General features: G+C 34.1%; 3 protein-coding genes and 1 long non-coding RNA gene across 7 annotated transcripts; 2 read left to right on the top strand and 2 right to left on the bottom strand.

The window, feature by feature from the left end:
* Positions 1–385: 385 nt before the first annotated feature.
* Positions 386–4,237, top strand: LOC110910460 (desumoylating isopeptidase 1). 2 transcript variants are annotated; one of them, XM_022155105.2, is made up of 5 exons: positions 386–499; positions 1,683–1,782; positions 1,924–2,021; positions 2,615–2,931; positions 3,704–4,237. In XM_022155105.2, the coding sequence occupies exons 2-5, from the start codon at positions 1,774–1,776 to the stop codon at positions 4,093–4,095; spliced, it is 816 nt and encodes a 271-aa protein (XP_022010797.1). In that variant the 5' UTR covers positions 386–499; positions 1,683–1,773; the 3' UTR covers positions 4,096–4,237. The 2 variants fall into 2 exon arrangements, with proteins under 2 accessions (XP_022010797.1, XP_022010798.1); XM_022155106.2 differs by lacking the exon at positions 386–499 and adding an exon at positions 620–639 and having other exon boundaries at positions 3,704–4,220.
* On the bottom strand, positions 4,229–6,535 carry LOC110910459 (probable serine/threonine-protein kinase PBL25). The gene is made up of 5 exons (XM_022155104.2): positions 5,796–6,535; positions 5,490–5,701; positions 5,215–5,404; positions 4,694–5,085; positions 4,229–4,607 (listed from the first exon to the last, which is right to left on the bottom strand). Exons 1-5 carry the CDS (start codon positions 6,388–6,390, stop codon positions 4,404–4,406), a joined length of 1,593 nt encoding a protein of 530 aa, XP_022010796.1. The 5' UTR covers positions 6,391–6,535; the 3' UTR covers positions 4,229–4,403.
* A 2,736-nt stretch (positions 6,536–9,271) lies between these two features.
* Positions 9,272–10,644, bottom strand: LOC110914745. The gene is made up of 2 exons (XR_002578551.2): positions 10,308–10,644; positions 9,272–9,601 (listed from the first exon to the last, which is right to left on the bottom strand). It is a non-coding gene; the product is annotated as an uncharacterized LOC110914745 (long non-coding RNA).
* Positions 10,645–14,649: 4,005 nt separating this feature from the next.
* On the top strand, positions 14,650–18,006 carry LOC110910461 (vesicle-associated membrane protein 721). Of its 3 annotated transcripts, none has more exons than XM_035984148.1 (6): positions 14,650–14,784; positions 14,988–15,262; positions 16,551–16,692; positions 16,787–16,907; positions 17,557–17,619; positions 17,705–18,006. In XM_035984148.1, exons 2-6 carry the CDS (start codon positions 15,073–15,075, stop codon positions 17,852–17,854), a joined length of 666 nt encoding a protein of 221 aa, XP_035840041.1. In that variant the 5' UTR covers positions 14,650–14,784; positions 14,988–15,072; the 3' UTR covers positions 17,855–18,006. The 3 variants fall into 3 exon arrangements, with proteins under 3 accessions (XP_035840041.1, XP_022010800.1, XP_022010802.1); XM_022155108.2 differs by having other exon boundaries at positions 14,697–14,799; positions 15,018–15,262; XM_022155110.2 differs by lacking the exon at positions 14,650–14,784 and having other exon boundaries at positions 14,926–15,262.
* Positions 18,007–18,590: the final 584 nt, after the last annotated feature.

Genomic DNA, 18,590 nt, shown 5'->3' with positions numbered 1-18,590 from the left:
CATTTCCGTGGTAATCTCTTATTTTCTGGCTGACAAACTAACCTACTCCTAAATACTCATCTACCTGCTCCACCTTTTGTTATAATCATCGGATTCCTTTTAAAAAAAAGTTTCATATTTGAATCTTACTTCCACCAGTTTTCCAATATAACCTCTTAAAAGCGACTTACACAACACAAGCTATGACTTACTTCCACCAATTTTCCATTAGGTCCTGATTCGATTCCACAAGGAGGTTTTCCCATATTTATTGGGTATGATCGGGTGGTTTCACTGATGGTACGATGATACTCTAGTGGTGGTCCGTCTGTCCATGATCCAAATTTGCAGTTAAAAAAAAAAAAAAACACAAACGTGGCAAATTTATATTTATCTAGAATGTTCTATATAAATCCAACTACCGGTTAGTTACTCCACATCCTTGTATAAAATCAACAATAATCATGAGGGTTTTTGAATCGGTTAACGCTCCTCTTTTTTGACTCCAGAATCTCCTCCGGTATGAACTACCACCACATTATGTCTCTTTCTCTCTGTTTTTTCAATTATTATTTTCTTATACACATTCGATCAATTGTTGTATATTTGATCTCAATTTGATAAAATCTCCGTGATTCGTGCATCAATTGCTGCTGATATGTATGACGTTTTACGTATAGTTTCACCATGACTGATGTTCGCAATTGTTTAGGGTTTCTAGTTGGAATCTTACAGTTTCTAAGTTTTTTTGACCTAATTGATTGTTTGTTTGATCTTATATTTTTGATCGATCTATGTGATCTGTGATCCAATTGTAAATGATTTGTGACTTTTTATGATAGTTTTAGCATATGTAGTTTCAGTTATTTAGGGTTTATTGTCAGGTTATGGTTAAATTTGGGGATCTAGCTGCAGCAGTATGATGACGTTTATGATGTTTTGATTGGAGTTAAGAGGTTTAGTGGAAATATTGAATTTGATTTAGTTTTTATGTGTAAATAGTTGAGGCTTCGTCTGTAAGATTGTTTTTAGTTTCTTAGCAAATTGGATGTTGATGATCCAAACTATGACTTGTTGGCCAAGAAAGAATACAGCAATAACACTACCAACTTTCACTTCTGTTCTTATATTCTTACTTGCATAATTGTCATAGATTTCCAATTGATGTCACTTACTCACATGGATGATTTTGAGTGAAATGGGTTAAAGTGCATTGCTTTTTAATGCTAATACAATATCTATACTAGGTGTGCATTAATGAAGAATGAGGCCTGAATTTGTGAGTCTTCATGTACTCGAATCTAAAATATCACATTCCAGTGATGTTCTTTCTTTGGGAGCAAGAGAGAAAGAAGTGACACATGAATGTTGAAAGTGGCTTCATAGAGTGTTTTAGATGCCATAGGGGTCATTACTGGAAATGGTTTAGTAACGTATAGCCTAATAATCGAACTCTGTTAAGACATTATGTTCTAATTTGCATATTACCATATCATTTAGCGATGGTGTTGAAGTTTGCTAATTATATCTTTAATTTGCGTTATTAATATCATATGCTCTTCACTTCTGGAAGTCTGATTCCAGGACTTCTTTTTCTGTTGATACCATGTGTACTTGTGTACCTCTCTTCAATGTTAATTCTGATTAGTTTATTAATAATTATATCTCCATATGTTCTTACTGGATTCTCTTTGTTTGAGCAGAGCTCACTATAAATAAATTTATTGAAGTCCTTACCTTACGCATACCGGACTTTTAGTTGCGTCCACAACTTCATTTACATTAATTTGAACGATGGCTGAGGTACACTGCCTAACCTGCTTACTTAATTGTTATTTATTTCTCAGTAACTTATTACATTCCCGAATTATTCACACCTTTGTCTGTCTATGTATGGATTTGCAATTTGGGATATTAAATAATCAACTTAAATTCTATTAACAGGAGGGTTACAAGGTGACTTTGCATGCGTATGATTTAAGCGGAGGCCTTGCTCGACAGCTCTCCATGTCCTTCCTGGGCAAGGCTATTGAAGCCATATGGTAACAATCGTGATCTTTTTTCTTCTGGGTTGAGCAAGTTGCATAATCGATCAACGTTTGAAATATGATTAACTAACTATATTATTACAAAGATAATCTTTTTCGTATAAATAAAACGAGTTAGGAAGTTTTATGCTCCCTTTGGGTGAATTTCGACCTTGATTTTGAAAAGCACGAGACGCTCGTAAGGCGTTAAGTCCTAAAAGCCGAGTCGTGTTCACGTACGCAAGGCGTTGCTCTATGTACAACCAAAAGCTGCATTTCTCTAATATCTTTTATGCATTAGTTTTTTAATCATGTAAACCATTTGTAATCTTTTCATCCTTTCAGTCATCTTTACATATCAGCCCACCTCCCCCAGACCCTATATTTGACCAATTTTGACCCACATGTACATGAAGCGCCACCTCAAGGGCCCTAGGTATTTTTCCGATCGGCCTGTGCGTTTTAAAACTAAAATTTTTGACTGGTTTGACCTGCTTGAGCGGTTGACCCGTTCAGTCAGTTTTCATTTAGTTTATTTTCTGTATTTTGTAAATTTGCCCATTTGACAACCGTTCCCCTATTAACAATCTGTTTTTTTTTTAACGAAGGCACACAGGTGTGGTGGTATATGGTACCGAGTACTATTTTGGGGGCGGTATCCAACAAGTTCCAGCTGGAACAGCACCATACGGAACTCCACTCCAAGTGATTGATCTAGGTGTCACCCATGTCCCAAAAGATGTGTTTGAAATGTACTTACAGGAAATAAGCCCGCGCTACACACAAGAAAGCTACAGTTTAATGACACACAACTGTAATAATTTTAGCAATGAAGTTGCACAGTTTTTGGTGGGTACCTCCATACCTGATTACATCCTCAATCTCCCTAATGAAGTCATGAGTAGTCCAATGGGTGCACTCATAAGTAAGTTTCTTTCTTGTGATCCCTTGTGTTCATATGCATCGGTTAAAGCGTATGTGGGATTTTACTATAGGTGCCAGATGGTTTGCTCAAAACACATAATTTTTTTAGAGTAAAATGCCATTTTCGTCCCTGAGGTTTGGCCAGTTTTGCGACTTTCGTCCATAGGTTTGTTTATCCGCATCTAGATCCAAAAGGTTTGAAATCTTGCCATTTTCATCTGGCTCGTTAACTCCATCCATTTTCCTCTGTTATGTTTGTGGTAATTTTCATCTATTTTTGTTAACTAAAAGGGCAATTCGGTCTTTCGAATACTTGTACATTATGCGAAATGCTTGTACATAAAGTGAAAAAGACCAAATTGCCCTTTAAGTTAACAAAAAAGATGGAAATACCCCTCACTTAAACGAGAAAAATGGTTGAAACAAACGTTTGGACGAAAGTCACAAAACTGGCCAAAACCTCAGGGACGAAAATAGCATTTTACTCTTTTTTTATATGGGTTGGGTTCTTCCTTTCCAAATGTGATACAAAATTTATATAATTTCAGTACTTGTCTATTTTCCAAAAAAAAAAAAAAAAAAACAAAGAAAGTTGTATGCATTTAAATACAATTTAGGTGATTATCGCAGTCCAATCTCTTTTATGAAAGTTTTTTATATACCTATTTGACTTGTTAGAGATCAGACGTAACCCAAATCGACCCATCCATAACTTAATGGGTCGAAGATGCCATTTATAATTGTTATCAGTATTAAACTATTATGTATTGCAGTGCCTATGATTCAGAATCTGGAGACGACACTAAGGGCAGGTGCGGTCCCACAAGCTCCTCAATTTAGGCCATCTGCGGTTCAATCAGTTCCTCAAGTGCCGAAGAAAGTCGACACGCAAGCAAAAAGCCAGGAAAATGCTAGTGCGAACAGCAGTGATGCAAAGTCGAAAACTGAAACTGTAGTCCCGCCTGCAGTTGTGCCGGCTGGAACAACACAAGAGAAACCTGCAGTTGACCCTCTTGGAGATGCGAGAAACAAAGTGCAAGAAGAGATCGGAAAGGAGTTTGCTGCCATCATGGCCAGTGGGACCCTCCGTGCCAGCGAGGCTGCAGCGCTGGCAACCAAGAAAGTGATGCAGAAATACGGGCACATGAATGCCGCACAAAGCTGAAACAGGTTTTCTGTTCTCTTTTCTCTTGATAATTCCGCATTAGATTGAACTTCCTATATAAGGATGATAATTTGTATTTCATGAACAATTAATATATTTATCCAAAAAATATCAGAATTATGCAAGACATGAATACACGGAACATATCTGTCCTTTATTAACTGCGTGTTTGTGTTTGTGTTTGGAATATCGTACAATCAATTTGTCAACTCCCCATTTTCAAAAAGTTGGTTGTGACGACCATTTAAACGACCCCTATTTTTGTTACTTAAATGTCTACAAAGGCAATGCGCCGAGGGGCAGAACGGTCATTTTGATGGTATTGGATCCTGCACAAGGGAATCAAGGGCGGCAACCACATCGCTGATCGATGGGCGGACCGATGCATCTGTACTGAGACACATGGCTGCTATGGCTAACACTTGGCTCAAACTGGCCCGTGGGTAATGTCCATCAAGAAGTGGATCAACCAGTTCAGAGTATTTCTTTGGGTCCTTGATCCTTGTTTCCGCCTGTTTAACAAGAGTTTTAAGTCTGTTAGGTACAACCCATGATTCGTGATGTACAACACAAAACAGGACTAAACTATGAGCTTTACCCAACGGACGAGATGTAGCTCTTCGGTTTTCCTTGTCAAATCAACGGCTCTCCTTCCTGTAATGAGTTCCAACAACACGACCCCATAGCTGTAAATATCTGATTTTACGGTTAACCTACCTGTCCTTTGATACTCGGGTGCACAATATCCAACTGTTCCCATCACCCTTGATGTGACATGTGCCTTATCACCGACCGGACCTATCTTGGCTAGCCCGAAATCAGATAACTTTGCGTTAAAATCCTTGTCAAGCAGTATGTTGGATGACTTTAGGTCACGATAGATAATGGGCGGTTTGTTAGTCTCGTGCAAATATTCTAAACCTTGTGCCGTGTGCAAGGCAACTTTAATCCTTGTTGACCAATCAAGTGGCGGCTTCCCAGGCAAAAGGTCTACACATTTGAAATGAGTTAGGTAACGTGTCAAAACAGGTTTTAGTTAAAATGAGTTTGTTCCGGCGCACAATATAGACCCGTGAATGGGGTTGAAATTTGCATACTCGGTCAAAGATTGTAGTATACCTAGTAGATGGTTTTCCAGAGAACCGGCGTGCATATACTCGTATACAAGAAGTCTTTGATCTCCTTCCGAACAATATCCGACTAGCTTTACCAAGTGTTGATGACTAAGATGGCTTAACATCATAACCTCCACAAGAAATTCCCCATTTCCTTGCTTCCCTTCCCGATTTAACTGCTTTACCGCTACAATCTGAGCCAAAAAAGACCAGATATCACGTGATCATGTCGATATAAGCATAAGTCAGAATCAAGTTTAATGAGTGTCATTTGATCACCTCGCCGGTTTTTTCAAGTTTTCCCTTGTAAACCCGTCCGAAACCTCCTTCCCCGAGAACACATTCTTCTTTGAAGTTCTTTGTTGCTATAGCTAATTCCTTAAAGGTGAAGTTTCTGGCTTCTACATTGTTGTTAGCATACTTGTTTCTTTTAGCTAACGGGAAAACGACGTCTTGGATTGTGACCTCGGGCAATACCCTTTTCGTATTCTCTGAAAAAGGATGCAACATGCATTTTATATCCTGTTATTTGTGAAGCGTTATGGTTTAATAATCCGACCATGGTTAAAGAAATTTGATACTTACTAAATGGAAGAAGAGGTGTGTGTCGTCGTTTTCCTTTTCCCCTTCTCAGCCATTTACATCTTATCTTTCTTTGAACGGGAAAACACGAAGAAGATTTTGTTTTTCGGGTTTTCTCTGTTGTAGAATCTTTCTTTCGTTTTTTGGGAAATAACTTGATGTTACGCCTCTTTATTCGTCTCTTGTGTTTCTTTTCTTGTTTCGAGTATTGTACCTGAAAACATGTAAAACAATTCATCTTTCGTGTCTTTCCTTGTGTAGAATCTTGAGTTTGGACACACGAAAAACATTTCATTGTTCTCGTCTTCCTTTGTGTCGAATCTTGTGCCTGGAAGCATGCAAAACAATTCTTCTTTCGTGTCTTTCCTTCTCGGCTTTGAAAACACGAAAAACAATTCCTGCTTCGTTTCTTTCCGTCTGGCGAACCTTGTGTTGTAAAACATGAATCTATCTTCCCTTTCTTTCCCTCCGTCGAAAAACTTGAAAAACTGTTCATGTTTTGCCTCTTTCCTTCTGTCGAACCATCGGTTGAAAAACACAAAAAAAGGTTCATGTTCCCTTTCTTTTCTTGTCTCGGAAAACACGAAAAACAACCCATGTTTCGCTACGGAAGTAACCCGAAAACACTTTCAATATATTTGATCAACCCCTTTTCCAAAAATGCAAAAAGCTATTGAGGCTGCAATCTAAATGTGTTTAAATTCAAGATTTTGAATCAGATTTTGACCCAATAGTTGTAATGATTGTCAAACAGAAGAACCCATGTCTTAAATATTTAATGGGTTCCAAAACCCTTTTGGTTGATCTGCAAAGTGTTATTTGTCTCCCATATTTTGGGAGACAAAACACATGGGAGAGAAATGATGGGGAGGGGGGTCAAAATGCTCTAAAGAAAGTTGATTGATATTAGTTAAGAGGATTTGTAGGGAAGCATAAAGAAAAGAGAGAAAAGTGATGGTGGATTTTATTCCACACATTTAAGGGCACTAATCGCTTGTAATAACAATAAACAAGTTTAAGAATCTTAATCATCTAAATCATCACTAATAAATATAAACTATTACGCGTCTATGAAATCCCCCCACAAGAAATTCTCCCCCTCTATAAATTTTTCTTGTCACGTACTACATTTCTAACTGGTCCAAGTAGTTCATAACAGTATGGTGTAACTTCTGGTTTAGCTGGATTTTGAGCATAATCGCTCGATCAATTATATAAAATAGTTTGGTTGAACTAAAACCAGTGACACTAGTTGTTCCTAGTTGAACAAGCCGGTTTGTTCTGGCCGTCGAAACACTTGCCATGAGCCCAAAAATACATAGTTAGTAAGGGTTTTATTTGACCATAGCGTAGCCCCAATGTATCAAAAGGATGTATTCAATTATTGGAGCGAGAAATTGAGGAAGGGACTAAAAGATGCTTTGTCGAGGGTGATATATGATATCAAGGCATACTTGTTAAGCCATTTAGTTATAGAGGCCAACATGTTAACGTGTTTATTACAACCAATCAATTATTAACACATTTACAACTTGATTACAATCCAACAACCTGCTTGAGAGGTTGTGTCATGGTTGGTAGACAAAATACAAATATATGAGTCATGTTCGAGTCGATTCAACCAGTTATCCTATTATCCTGTAAACCCAACACAATTAACACATACGAAACAAACCCTTATAAATTATTAATTAGAGGTCAATCCACATTTTTATTTTTATGTTCGTAGTCTCTTTTCAACCTTGTTAAATGTTAATACACTTCATTTTCCCTCTCCCCATATATCCACTTCCAAATCCCTATCTTTATATACCAAAATATTGGTGAGAGGTCTTTATGTTAACAACGTACTAGTTAAGAAATAAATAAAAAAAAAATCTTTACAAATTAACTAGTTAAGAAATAATTAAAAAATATCTTTTAATCTTTACAAATATTAAATACTTCGTTCTTACATTTATTAGTGTTTCAAATCTCAACACTCACTAATAAAGATGTGAAGCTGTTTAACAAAAACACCTGTTTTTATAAAATACAAACGATTAAATAAATATGTCGGTTGGTTTGACCAAGGTCAACAACGCAACCAACGGAGAAAATAATACAGCTGACCCGATTTATTAAAACCGGGCTTGCAAATTTACCAATCGTTTAAATACTCATGTGTTGAGCTAAGCCGCTCGTGATCTACTTGAGATCAACTCGCTAAAAGCTCGAATCAAGTTGAGCTTAAGTGAGCTTGAGCATTTATAGGCTCATTTAGTAAACGAGCTCAAGCCCGAGTTTCACTTGAGCCAGGGGTGGTTCTAGCATACCCCGAGGGGTAGCCCCGCTACCCCTCAACTTTCTTGGTGAATTACATTTTTTAGTGTAATTTTTTTATTTTATTTTTGTTTTATATAGAGGCTACCTCTAAATAAAAATTTATTAGCCCACGTCACCCCTCAACTTTTCTTCTAAATTGAGCTTGAGCCAGCTTACAATCCTAAACTTGCTTTTTGTTTATATAACTTTAAATTAATATATTAGATATATATATATATATATATATATATATATATATATATATATATATATAGGGTTGAGCTATATAGAAAACCCTAAATATTTAGGAAACTTGGGAAACTCAAAGCTCCCGACTTTTTTTTTTGAAAAAAATAACACATGTAATATACATGTTTTTAAGAGTTTTGGGCGAAAAAAATCAAAAAAGCGCCGAAGGGTTTTTTTTTAAAAAAAAAAAAAAACAAATTTCAGCAACTTTCAGCATTTTTTGTCTAACACATGTTAGTCAACTAAGTTTTTGAAACTTGTTTATTTTTTTTTTTAAAAAAGTACTCGGCGCTTTTTTGTTTTTTTTGGCCAAAAACTCTTAAAAACATGTATATTACATGTGTTATTTTTTTCAAAAAAAAAAAAAGTCGGGAGCTTTGAGTTTCCAGAGTTTCCTAAAATTTTTAGGGTTTTTTGTCTAGCATTACCCTATATATATATATATATATATATATATATATATATATATATATATATATGGTAGGGTTCTAGAGTGAACAACCTCCTAAGAGTGAACTGTGTGAACTGATCATAGCCCTTGATTATCTTTTTTGTTTAAAAGGATATGATGGTAATTATACATTAAGTTAGTATTAATTATTTATTTTAATTAATCTATGGAAGTTACACTTTCCTGTTTTTGTGATTAATTAAAATATCTTTTAAATCTAAACAAGATGTATATCATAATCACCATTCAAAGAAAGCCATTTTTTTCAATCGAGCATTTCTTCATCATTATGTATTTTTTCTTCATTGATAAAAAAACCCAGATTTCAATTACGTACATACATTCATGAATCCCGAAGTACACCTGTGTATTTAAATTTAATACACCTATGTACTGACATATATACATTTGTGTATAATTTTTTTTTAGATTAGTAAACTCATACTACTTCAACATAAACCATAACATATCCCAAAAACAAATCCAAAAAACATATTACAAACCAACTAAACATCCAGTTTACATAAAAAAAATAACCCAACCAAACAAACAAATAACTACATATCGAAAAAACAAAAACATAGTCTTTACTACTATTGTTTGCATGAAACGTTTTAAACACTAAGCCTACTCGCCACGTTGTATGCTACCGATTCAGCCATTATTTCATCGCAGAGCGTGTTAGCATGGGAGCACAAAATCTTCACAACATGCTTTTTCACAACAACTTATCCAGTATTATTCCTTCAAATTGCCCACATTTCGGATGATTCACTGATTTCAAGTATTTGGAGAAAATGTCTTTCTGCGTTTAGAATCAAATTACAATACGTTACCAACTGTAAAACACAAATACATTTACACAGGTCAATGAATGTCTTAAATAAAATAAAAAGACTAACACTGTATACACAGGTGTACACCCAATTTACGTAGGTGTATGCACAGTTTATACCTACAAACAATTTGCATACACATATATACACCAAATGTACAAACACTGTATACAGAGGTGTACACTCAATTTAAATAAACAACATACACAAGTTTTTCAAATATCACTTAACTACTAATATACACAGGTGTATACCCAATTTACATAAACAGAGTACACATGTGTACACGACCTCAAACACGAAACTAAACCCTAACCCCAATCGGTCTCGTAGGCACATACACAAAAACTCAACATCAACATGATCGAAACAAATTCTTAGAAAATGCTTAATTTATAAGATCAAATGGCTATAATACAAAAATTTCCAATAAAAACAAATTATAAAGTGTGTGAAAAACAGAGCATATATAATCTATGAACAACAAATTCATAAAAAACACTCTCCTTCTTTTAAATCACCGTCCACTCCCTAAAATCACAATACCTTACATAAATATATCTAAAAAAACCCATATAAAATACTAAATAAAAAACCCATGAAACCCTACAACCCAGTGAAAAATATATACATACAATATACATACAAAAAATAAGGTAAAAATCAAATCTTTACCAATTGTTGGAGAAATAACTTGAAGAGTGTCTTCAGGGAAGTGGAGATAAAACTAAGAAGAAGACTCTTACCAACACCTAAATCTCCAATAACGAGAATGTTCAAAGAGTAATCATAACTGGTAGGAATGGTCTGTGATCTTTTTCAACTGCCTTTGATTTCTCCGTTGATATATGGTGTTGCTGATGGAGAAGATGAACCCACCTTTAAGGAAAAAAGATTTGAATTTTGTGATGCTTGGTTTCTCTCTCTTGATGTCTGTCTGTCCGTCTCTCTCTCTAGAGTGAGTATAAAATAGAGATGGTGAGACAAATGGAGGAAACTGCTAAGGTCTTGGCCGATGAACATTTTTTATTTGATTAGATTTCAAATAATGGGAAGAATTTAGGTTTCCTATTTGAATTCTTTTGATTGTGTAATTACACATATACCTTTATGTAATTTAAATATATGGAAAAAATTAATCAAATAATTACCATCATGCCACTCATCTAAATCTCAAGATCATAAAAATTAAGGGTCTAGATTAGTTCACACAGTTCACAAAGAAGGATGTTGTTCACTCTTGATCCTAACCCTATATATATATATATATATATATGTATGTATATAGGGTAGGGATCCTAAGAGAAGTCCACCCTATATGAGAAACTTGAGAAGCATTCTGGACCACACATTTTTCTAAGCCTTTCGTAATATACACATATGTATAGTTTAAAATTGACTATATACATATATGTATATTGATACACATATGTATATAGTCAATTTTAAACTATACATATATGTATATTACGAAAGGCTTAGAAAAATGTGTGGTCCAGAATGCTTCTCAAGTTTCTCAACTAGCCTATCACTTCTCACATGATCCTTTTCCTATGTGTATATATATATATATATATATATATATATATATATATATATAGGGTGGGGTTCGGCTACAAAGTCCGTTTTTCCTACAAAGTGTATAAAGTCACAAAAAACCACAATCACAACCATAAAACACACTCAAAACCCACAAATAACAGTGTGAAGATCACTAAAACACAATATCCAAATCCTAACATTCCATAAAAAATTCAATCACAACATCATAGAACAATAAATATAAAACACAACATGATGATCATCATATAACACACTAATATTAGTCATTCGAAAATCAAAGCCTTATCATCCAAAACACAACACAAAACCCACAAATATAGCATTCTAGTAATCTTTACTTTGTTATTTGTGAGGTTTAAGTGTGTTTTATGGCTGAAATTGTGGTGTTTTATGACTTTGTACACTTTGTAGGAAAAATGGACTTTGTAGCCAACTCCCACCCTATATATATATATATAGTGGAGGGTTCAAATGAGAAGAAATTCTTTGTAAAAAGAAAAAAGAAGAAATTTCAACCAATAGAAATGCTTCATTAGACTTCATTTAATATTTGTACTTAATGTAACTATAAGGGTATATTAGTAAACTTACATACATCATTAAGTGGTAGTTTCATCTTTAATACCTAATTATATTAAATTTGTAACTTATTTTTAAGATATATATTTTTCACAAAAAAATAAAAATAAAAATAAAAATTCATTTATAGTGTAGGATAAATACGAGGCGTGTATGATAAATTACGAGTTGTGTAGGATAAATTACGAGTTGTGTAGGATAAATTTCAATATGTGTAGGATAAATTTCGAAATGTGTAGGATAACTTTTGATGTGTGTAGGCAAAAATGTTTAGTATGAAGGATTATAGTCTTAATGACTAATTAATTAGTCAAACATAATAATAAATTAGATGACAAAAAAAATATTTAATGTTTTACAATTGTACCCTTTTATTCTTTTTCTTCTCAATAAAATTTTCTTCTCAAATGAACCTTCCCCTATATATATATTATTAGTAAATTATGATAAAAACAATTAAACAATAACATATTGAGTTCGAGCCAAGTCATAGTCCTAAAGTTGATTTTTAGTTATATAACTTTCAGTTGTTATATTAAAATTATATTTATATAATAATCATTATTATATATAAGTTATAATAAAAACGATTAAACAATAAATAATATATCTATACTATATAACAATTCCAAAATGCATTTTTACTGTAGGTAATATCATGTTTTTCTTTTTCTTTTTCTTTTTGGTTTTTGTCTTTTATTTTTATTTATGTTTTTTCTATCTCAATCCCTCAAAATTCTCCATTGTCATTTACACCCTCTTAGTTTTATAAAAACTTTGAAAAATGTCATTTTAATCCATTCGAGTTTTACGTGCTTATTTTTATGTATTTCGGTCAAATATAATACGTTTTCGTGCTTTTTTTTTTTTTTGAATTTTTTCTATTGCTCCATGTTTTGTCATAAGTTTTCGAGACAATTCCAAAATGCATTTTTATGTAATATCATGTTTTTCTTTTTCTTTTTGGTTTTTATCTTTTATTTTTATTTATGGTATTTCTATCTAAATCCCTCAAAATTCTCCATTGTCACTTCCACCCCTTAGTTTTATAAAAACTTTGAAAAATGTCATTGGTAATATCATGTTTTTCTTGTTCTTTTTCTTTTTCTTTTTCTTTTTGGTTTTTGTCTTTTATTTTTATTTATGTTTTTTCTATCTCAATCCCTCAAAATTCTCCATTGTCATTTACACCCTCTTAGTTTTATAAAAACTTTGAAAAATGTCATTTTAATCCATTCGAGTTTTACGTGCTTATTTTTATGTATTTCGGTCAAATATAACACGTTTTCGTGCTTATTATTATTATTATTATTATTATTTTGAATTTTTTCGATTGCTCTATGTTTTGTCATAAGTTTTCGAGACAATTTCAAAATGCATTTTTATGTAATATCATGTTTTTCTTTTTCTTTTTGGTTTTTATCTTTTATTTTTATTTATGGTATTTCTATCTAAATCCCTCAAAATTCTCCATTGTCACTTCCACCCCCTTAGTTTTATAAAAACTTTGAAAAATGTCATTTTAACCCCTTCGAATTTTACATGCTTATTTTTATGTACTTCCGTCAAATATAATAAGTTTTTGTGCTTATTTTTTTTTTTTTTGAATTTTTTCAGTTGGTCTATGTTTTGTCATAAGTTTTCTTCGAAAACGAGTTAAGTCAATATAATAGGTTTTCACTAGGCGGTATAGATTTGAATTACTTTACGTTTTAACACCGCCGCAACGCGCGGTGCCATTCTTTAACTTAAATAACACTATTTAGTTACGCGCTTTTTATTAAGTACGTTTTGGTATAAATCAAAGTTGGTTTACGTTTTGACGTAAATGGTTTTCTTTTTGTCATGAATTTTGTTCAAAAACGAGTGGTGTCAAATATAATGTGTTTTCGCTAAGCGATAAAAGTTCGAGTTACTTTATATTTCAATGCCGCCGCAACGTACGATACCATGTTTAACTTAAAAAAATACTATTTTCTTACATGTTTTTAAGTACGTTTCGATATAAATCCAAGTTGGTTTACGTTTTGACGTAATTTTTCTTCGGTAATGAGTCAGGTGAAATGTAAATGTTTTCGTACTTATTTTATGTCCATTTTTAGTTCGTCTACGTTTTGATGTAAGTTTTATACGAAAACAAGTCGGGTCAAATATTTGATGATACAAATTCGAGTTATTTTAAATTTTGACACCGCCGCAATGCATGGCGGGTCAAATACTAGTTATACATAAAACTACAAATATATACGTAACTAGTTATAAAATTATAATAGTTAATAAATAATATATGGGCCAGGCCCGACCTTTAAACTAGTCGAAATATGAGCTTGAGTTTTAGAAGTTGAGCACCAAACAAAATTTTGTGTTGTTTGGCAATTTCAGAATGAGTAAGGAGCTGTTTGTTTAGCTTTTAATGGTTTAGACTGTTTGTTTCGCGAGTAATTGTCTGAATAGTTAAGCACTATATTGAGTCTGAATGGTTAAAACCTCTAATCTGAATTGGTCAGACATTTGTCTCTGAACGGTTAATCATTATACTGGCTTTTACTGGTTAAAACCTCTTACTAGTTCAACACTTAATGATTCAGACATCTCTCTTACTAGTTCAACACTAAACCATTCAGAAGTTGTCAAACAACTCCTAAGTGTTGAACCAGTAAAAGTTCTGAACTATTAAGTGCTGAACCAGTAAGAGTAAAAGATCTGAACCATTCAGACTTTGTATAAATGGTTAACCATTCGTAAGAAAATGTCCAACCGATTCAGACATCTGTTTGTGAAACAAACCGTATAAATGGATGACCTTTAATAACCAAATAAGAGGTTAACATTGTGTTAAAAGAAGCCTTGTAAAAAATGTGACTACATAAATGTTATCAAAGAAAGAATCCAAAACAACAGATCACAGCTGGACGTTTCCGTTATTTTCCATGGAGAACTTTGTTAACAAAACTTTACTTCCAGTTGAAGCAAATCCAAATTCTCTCTATTTCTCCACCAATTCATCCATTCAGGGCATGTTTGGGTAAGCTTATTGAAATAACTTATTGACTTATTGGCTTCTTGGAAAAGTTAGAATTTTGTGACTTATTGACTTATTGGCTTTTCCCCCTCACATACACCCTCTTTGCCAAACATCATTTTAGAGCTTATGACTTTTCAAAAAGCCAATAAGTCAATAAGTTGTTTCAAAAAGCTTACCCAAACATGCCCTCAATTTGTATTCTCTCACTGTAAACGCAGTTGTTATCGGTCCTAGGGTTTTCCGGTCGCCGGAGACGGAAACTTGACGGTTATCATGGCGCAACAGTCGATGATCTACAGTTTTGTTGCCAGAGGAACGGTGATTCTCGCCGAGTACACGGATTTTTCTGGTAATTTCATTAAAATCGCTGCTCAGTGTCTCCAGAAGCTTCCGGCGACGAATAATAAGTTTACGTACTCATGTGATGGCCACACGTTTAACTATCTCGTTGAAGACGGATTTAGTGAGTTTGATTTCCTTTCATTTCATATCGAGTTGTTAAATTATGTGTTAAGATGTGATTTGAACACGTTTTACTATCTCGTAGGGAGTTTGATGTTGTTTTTGTGCTCGTAAATTATGTGATTTGAAGTTGAACACGTTGAATTATCTCGTTGAAGACGGAGTTAGTGAGTTCGATTTGATTTGACTTAATTTGGTTGACTGATTGTGCTTATGATGATCTGTTGTTGTGTTTTTGTTGCTGACTTGATTGAACTTGTTTTGTATTTATGCGAATTTTGAGATGCTAGGGTCTCTGATTACTGTTGGTGTGGTTGATTTTTAGGTTTGAATGAACACAGTGGCGAAGCTTGAGATTTCCGACCGGGGGTCGAAAACGTATATACCTAATAAAGTTATAAAAACCGGGGGGTCGAAAACGTATATACCTAAAAATTTCTATACGAAAACTACATACCGGACATTACTGAGCGAAAAGTTCGGGGGGTCGGTCGCCCCCCGGCCCCTACAAAGCTGCGCCCCTGAATGAACATAATCATAGTAGAATGTATCTAATGGTTTGTAATGATTAATTTGAATAGTGATTGACTGATTGTGCTTATGATGATCGTTGCTAGTTTTTTATGTTTGTTGTTGATTTGATTGAACTCATTTTGTATCTATGCGAATTCTGAGATGCTACGGTCTCTGATTACTTATCTTGTATAATGATCGGGGCTTGATATTCATCTGTTATCGGTAAACAGGAAGAAGATGGGAAATTTAGTTTGTAAACTCAAGTCGGTATGTCTATATGATGGCCATCTTGACTTATGAGTTTCGCAAAGTAGTCTTGACTTTTTAACTTTTCAATCAACCCATGCTTGACACGTGTCACTTGGGCCCCACCAACCACCAAGTTGTAGTCTCAAGTAAAATCCACAGTCTTCAAGAGAATCTGGCGCAACAGATTACATTTGATGCGCCATGTCATGAAGGGTGTGTCATGTGAAAGCTTTTTGGTTAGCTGAAACAATTTCTTAATTAAAAAAACAAGTCGAATGATATTTTTGTAAAAGAAATTCAATACTAGTTTTTCAAACTCAATGGTCAAGATAATCATTTTGGTGATTTTCTCATATCTGATGAATATGATCTATATATATATATATATGTAAGCTTCAGTCCAGTTGAGTTACTAGACAAAATTCAGAAGTAGAGGTGGATCTTTGTATGATCTGCACATTTGCTTCACTTTGTTTTCTTCATTATACGTCAACTGACCATTAATTTCTTATTTAATCATGAAGCATACTGTGTGGTTGCCATAGAATCCGTCGGTCGCCAGGTTCCGATGGCGTTTCTTGAACGAATCAAGGATGATTTTACCAAAAAATACGCCGGAGGGAAGGCTGCAACAGCTGTTGCCAATAGTCTGAATAAAGAATTCGGGTAATATCACTTTATAATTTTGATTTCCTTCGTTAATTTACATCATTCATAGCTTCGATTATAAATCGCAATCGCCCAAATTTGTTAACACCAGTCCCAAGCTGAAGGAGCAGATGCAGTATTGTATGGACCATCGAGAAGAGATGAGCAAGGTTTCAAAAGTCAAGGCCCAGGTTACAGAAGTCAAAGGCGTGATGATGGAGAACATTGAGAAGGTTAGGCATAGTGGTTACAACCCCATAATCACTATCATCCTTCAATTGTTTTTGATATGTCAGTTATTGTATAGTTAAAAAATGAATAAAATGTTGTCTAGCATGGTTGTAAAAATCCCAACTAGTTGGAGGTTCACCGGGTAAGTTTCCTTTAATCGGCCAATTAATCGCTAGACGGTCAACGACGACCCTAGGCAGTCGTAATCGGCCAAACATTGGTTGTTCCAGTGAAATTCCGGTCAAACCTTGAAAATTTTGGTAATTAATATTTCTACTTAAATGTGCCGATGAGAGGTTAAAACTTGTCTTGCTAAAAAATACACATAAAAATGTGTGCGTATATATATGAAACTGAAGATTATGTAAAAAAAATCCCAATCCGATTAATCCCGATTAATCGCTAGTCGGCCGGTACCTCATCCGCCGACTAGCGCCTAGCGATTCTTACAACACTGGTCTAGAGTATGCATTAGAAGTACATTTTGGGTGACTTTCGACCCGTTTTCCTTTTAGCTAAGTTTGTGTTTTTATTTTAATTTTAATTTTAATTTAGTTTGGCCCATAGATATAAAAAAAAAAAGATAGACGAATCAAAATTGTCACTTCTAGTTTTATAATCCTTATATGATCTTGGTAACCAACCCTGTAGGTTCTTGACCGTGGAGAGAAGATTGATCTTCTGGTTGATAAAACCGAGACCCTCAACTCTCAGGTAAGTAGCCGATTCAAAATAATAATAAAATTGATAAATAAGAAGGAGTGTAATTTTTCGCTTATTATTTGACGTAATGTTGCAGGCACAGGGTTTTAGAACACAGGGTACACAACTGAGAAGAAAAATGTGGTTGAAGAATCTGAAGATAAAACTGTTAGTTTTAGGAATCGTCATTGCATTGATTCTCATCATCTTCTTTTCAGCTTGTCATGGTGTTAAATGTGTCAAGTGAATGTGCATCTTGGTTTCTGACTTATGTTCATTTGCTTCTTTGTGTTAATTTTTTTTTCTAATTTTGGTCCATATAAAAGCTTATATTTTGAGCCCATATATGTATAGAGACATAGAGTGCACCTATAATATATTAGCATATATTTGATGGCAGGTTACCTGATGAATATTTGTATGCTTTTGCTTCATGTTGCTTGTCGTTAGTAGGTATCCGGCCTACCTTAACCTAAGTTCGGGCTAGATTCAATAGGTTAGCATTTGTGTAACAACACCATAGGCAAATCTCATATCATCCTTGGACAAGAGAAACGTTAGGTTCATAATGACCACTAACGATTCTTTTTGAAAGGTTGATTGTTTGGGTGATTTCATTTTTTGGAGGCTGCTAGCGACGTTGTTGACTTGAAGTTCACAAACCGAAACAATTGGACGATGGTTCCAGGCCTTTTGTTGGTTAAGGTAGCGACTTTTATGTAAAGTTCATTAACTAAAGGTTTAATATCTCAATCAAAACCAATTTACACTAAAAAAATTAGTTGGTAACATTATTATTCTCTTATTCTGGGAAAATGAGTTCGAGCATAACTACAAATGTTACATGTTACTTTTAAATCAAGATCATGGAGCTTTCTATTTGTTTTTTATAATGTACTAGGTTAAAAGTCCTCGATCGGACATTCTAATGGTTAAGTGGTGTGCTCCACAACCAAAAGGTTAAGAGTTCAAATCCTGCATGA

The sequence above is a fragment of the Helianthus annuus genome, chromosome 15 (genome assembly GCF_002127325.2).
Source record: "Helianthus annuus cultivar XRQ/B chromosome 15, HanXRQr2.0-SUNRISE, whole genome shotgun sequence".
NCBI classification, from domain to species: domain Eukaryota; kingdom Viridiplantae; phylum Streptophyta; class Magnoliopsida; order Asterales; family Asteraceae; genus Helianthus; species Helianthus annuus.
The sequence above is the reverse complement of the archived record's forward strand: the minus strand, read 5'-3'. Positions and strand labels throughout refer to the sequence as shown.

What these genes read in the sequence shown, in the direction of transcription:
- LOC110910460 (XM_022155105.2), top strand. An exon ending in AAGGCTATTGAAGCCATATG is followed by an intron (nt 2,022 to 2,614) that starts GTAACAATCGTG and finishes TTTTTAACGAAG; the next exon opens with GCACACAGGTGTGGTGGTAT. An exon ending in TCCAATGGGTGCACTCATAA is followed by an intron (nt 2,932 to 3,703) that starts GTAAGTTTCTTT and finishes TATGTATTGCAG; the next exon opens with TGCCTATGATTCAGAATCTG.
- LOC110910459 (XM_022155104.2), bottom strand. Translation starts at nt 6,390, where the DNA reads ATGGGTTGTTTTTCGTGTTTTCCGAGACAAGAAAAGAAAGGGAACATG. An exon ending in AACTTGAAAAAACCGGCGAG is followed by an intron (nt 5,405 to 5,489) that starts GTGATCAAATGA and finishes TTTTTGGCTCAG; the next exon opens with ATTGTAGCGGTAAAGCAGTT. An exon ending in TCTGGAAAACCATCTACTAG is followed by an intron (nt 5,086 to 5,214) that starts GTATACTACAAT and finishes TCAAATGTGTAG; the next exon opens with ACCTTTTGCCTGGGAAGCCG.
- LOC110910461 (XM_035984148.1), top strand. Translation starts at nt 15,073, where the DNA reads ATGGCGCAACAGTCGATGATCTACAGTTTTGTTGCCAGAGGAACGGTG. An exon ending in TGATGGAGAACATTGAGAAG is followed by an intron (nt 16,908 to 17,556) that starts GTTAGGCATAGT and finishes CCAACCCTGTAG; the next exon opens with GTTCTTGACCGTGGAGAGAA. An exon ending in CCGAGACCCTCAACTCTCAG is followed by an intron (nt 17,620 to 17,704) that starts GTAAGTAGCCGA and finishes GTAATGTTGCAG; the next exon opens with GCACAGGGTTTTAGAACACA.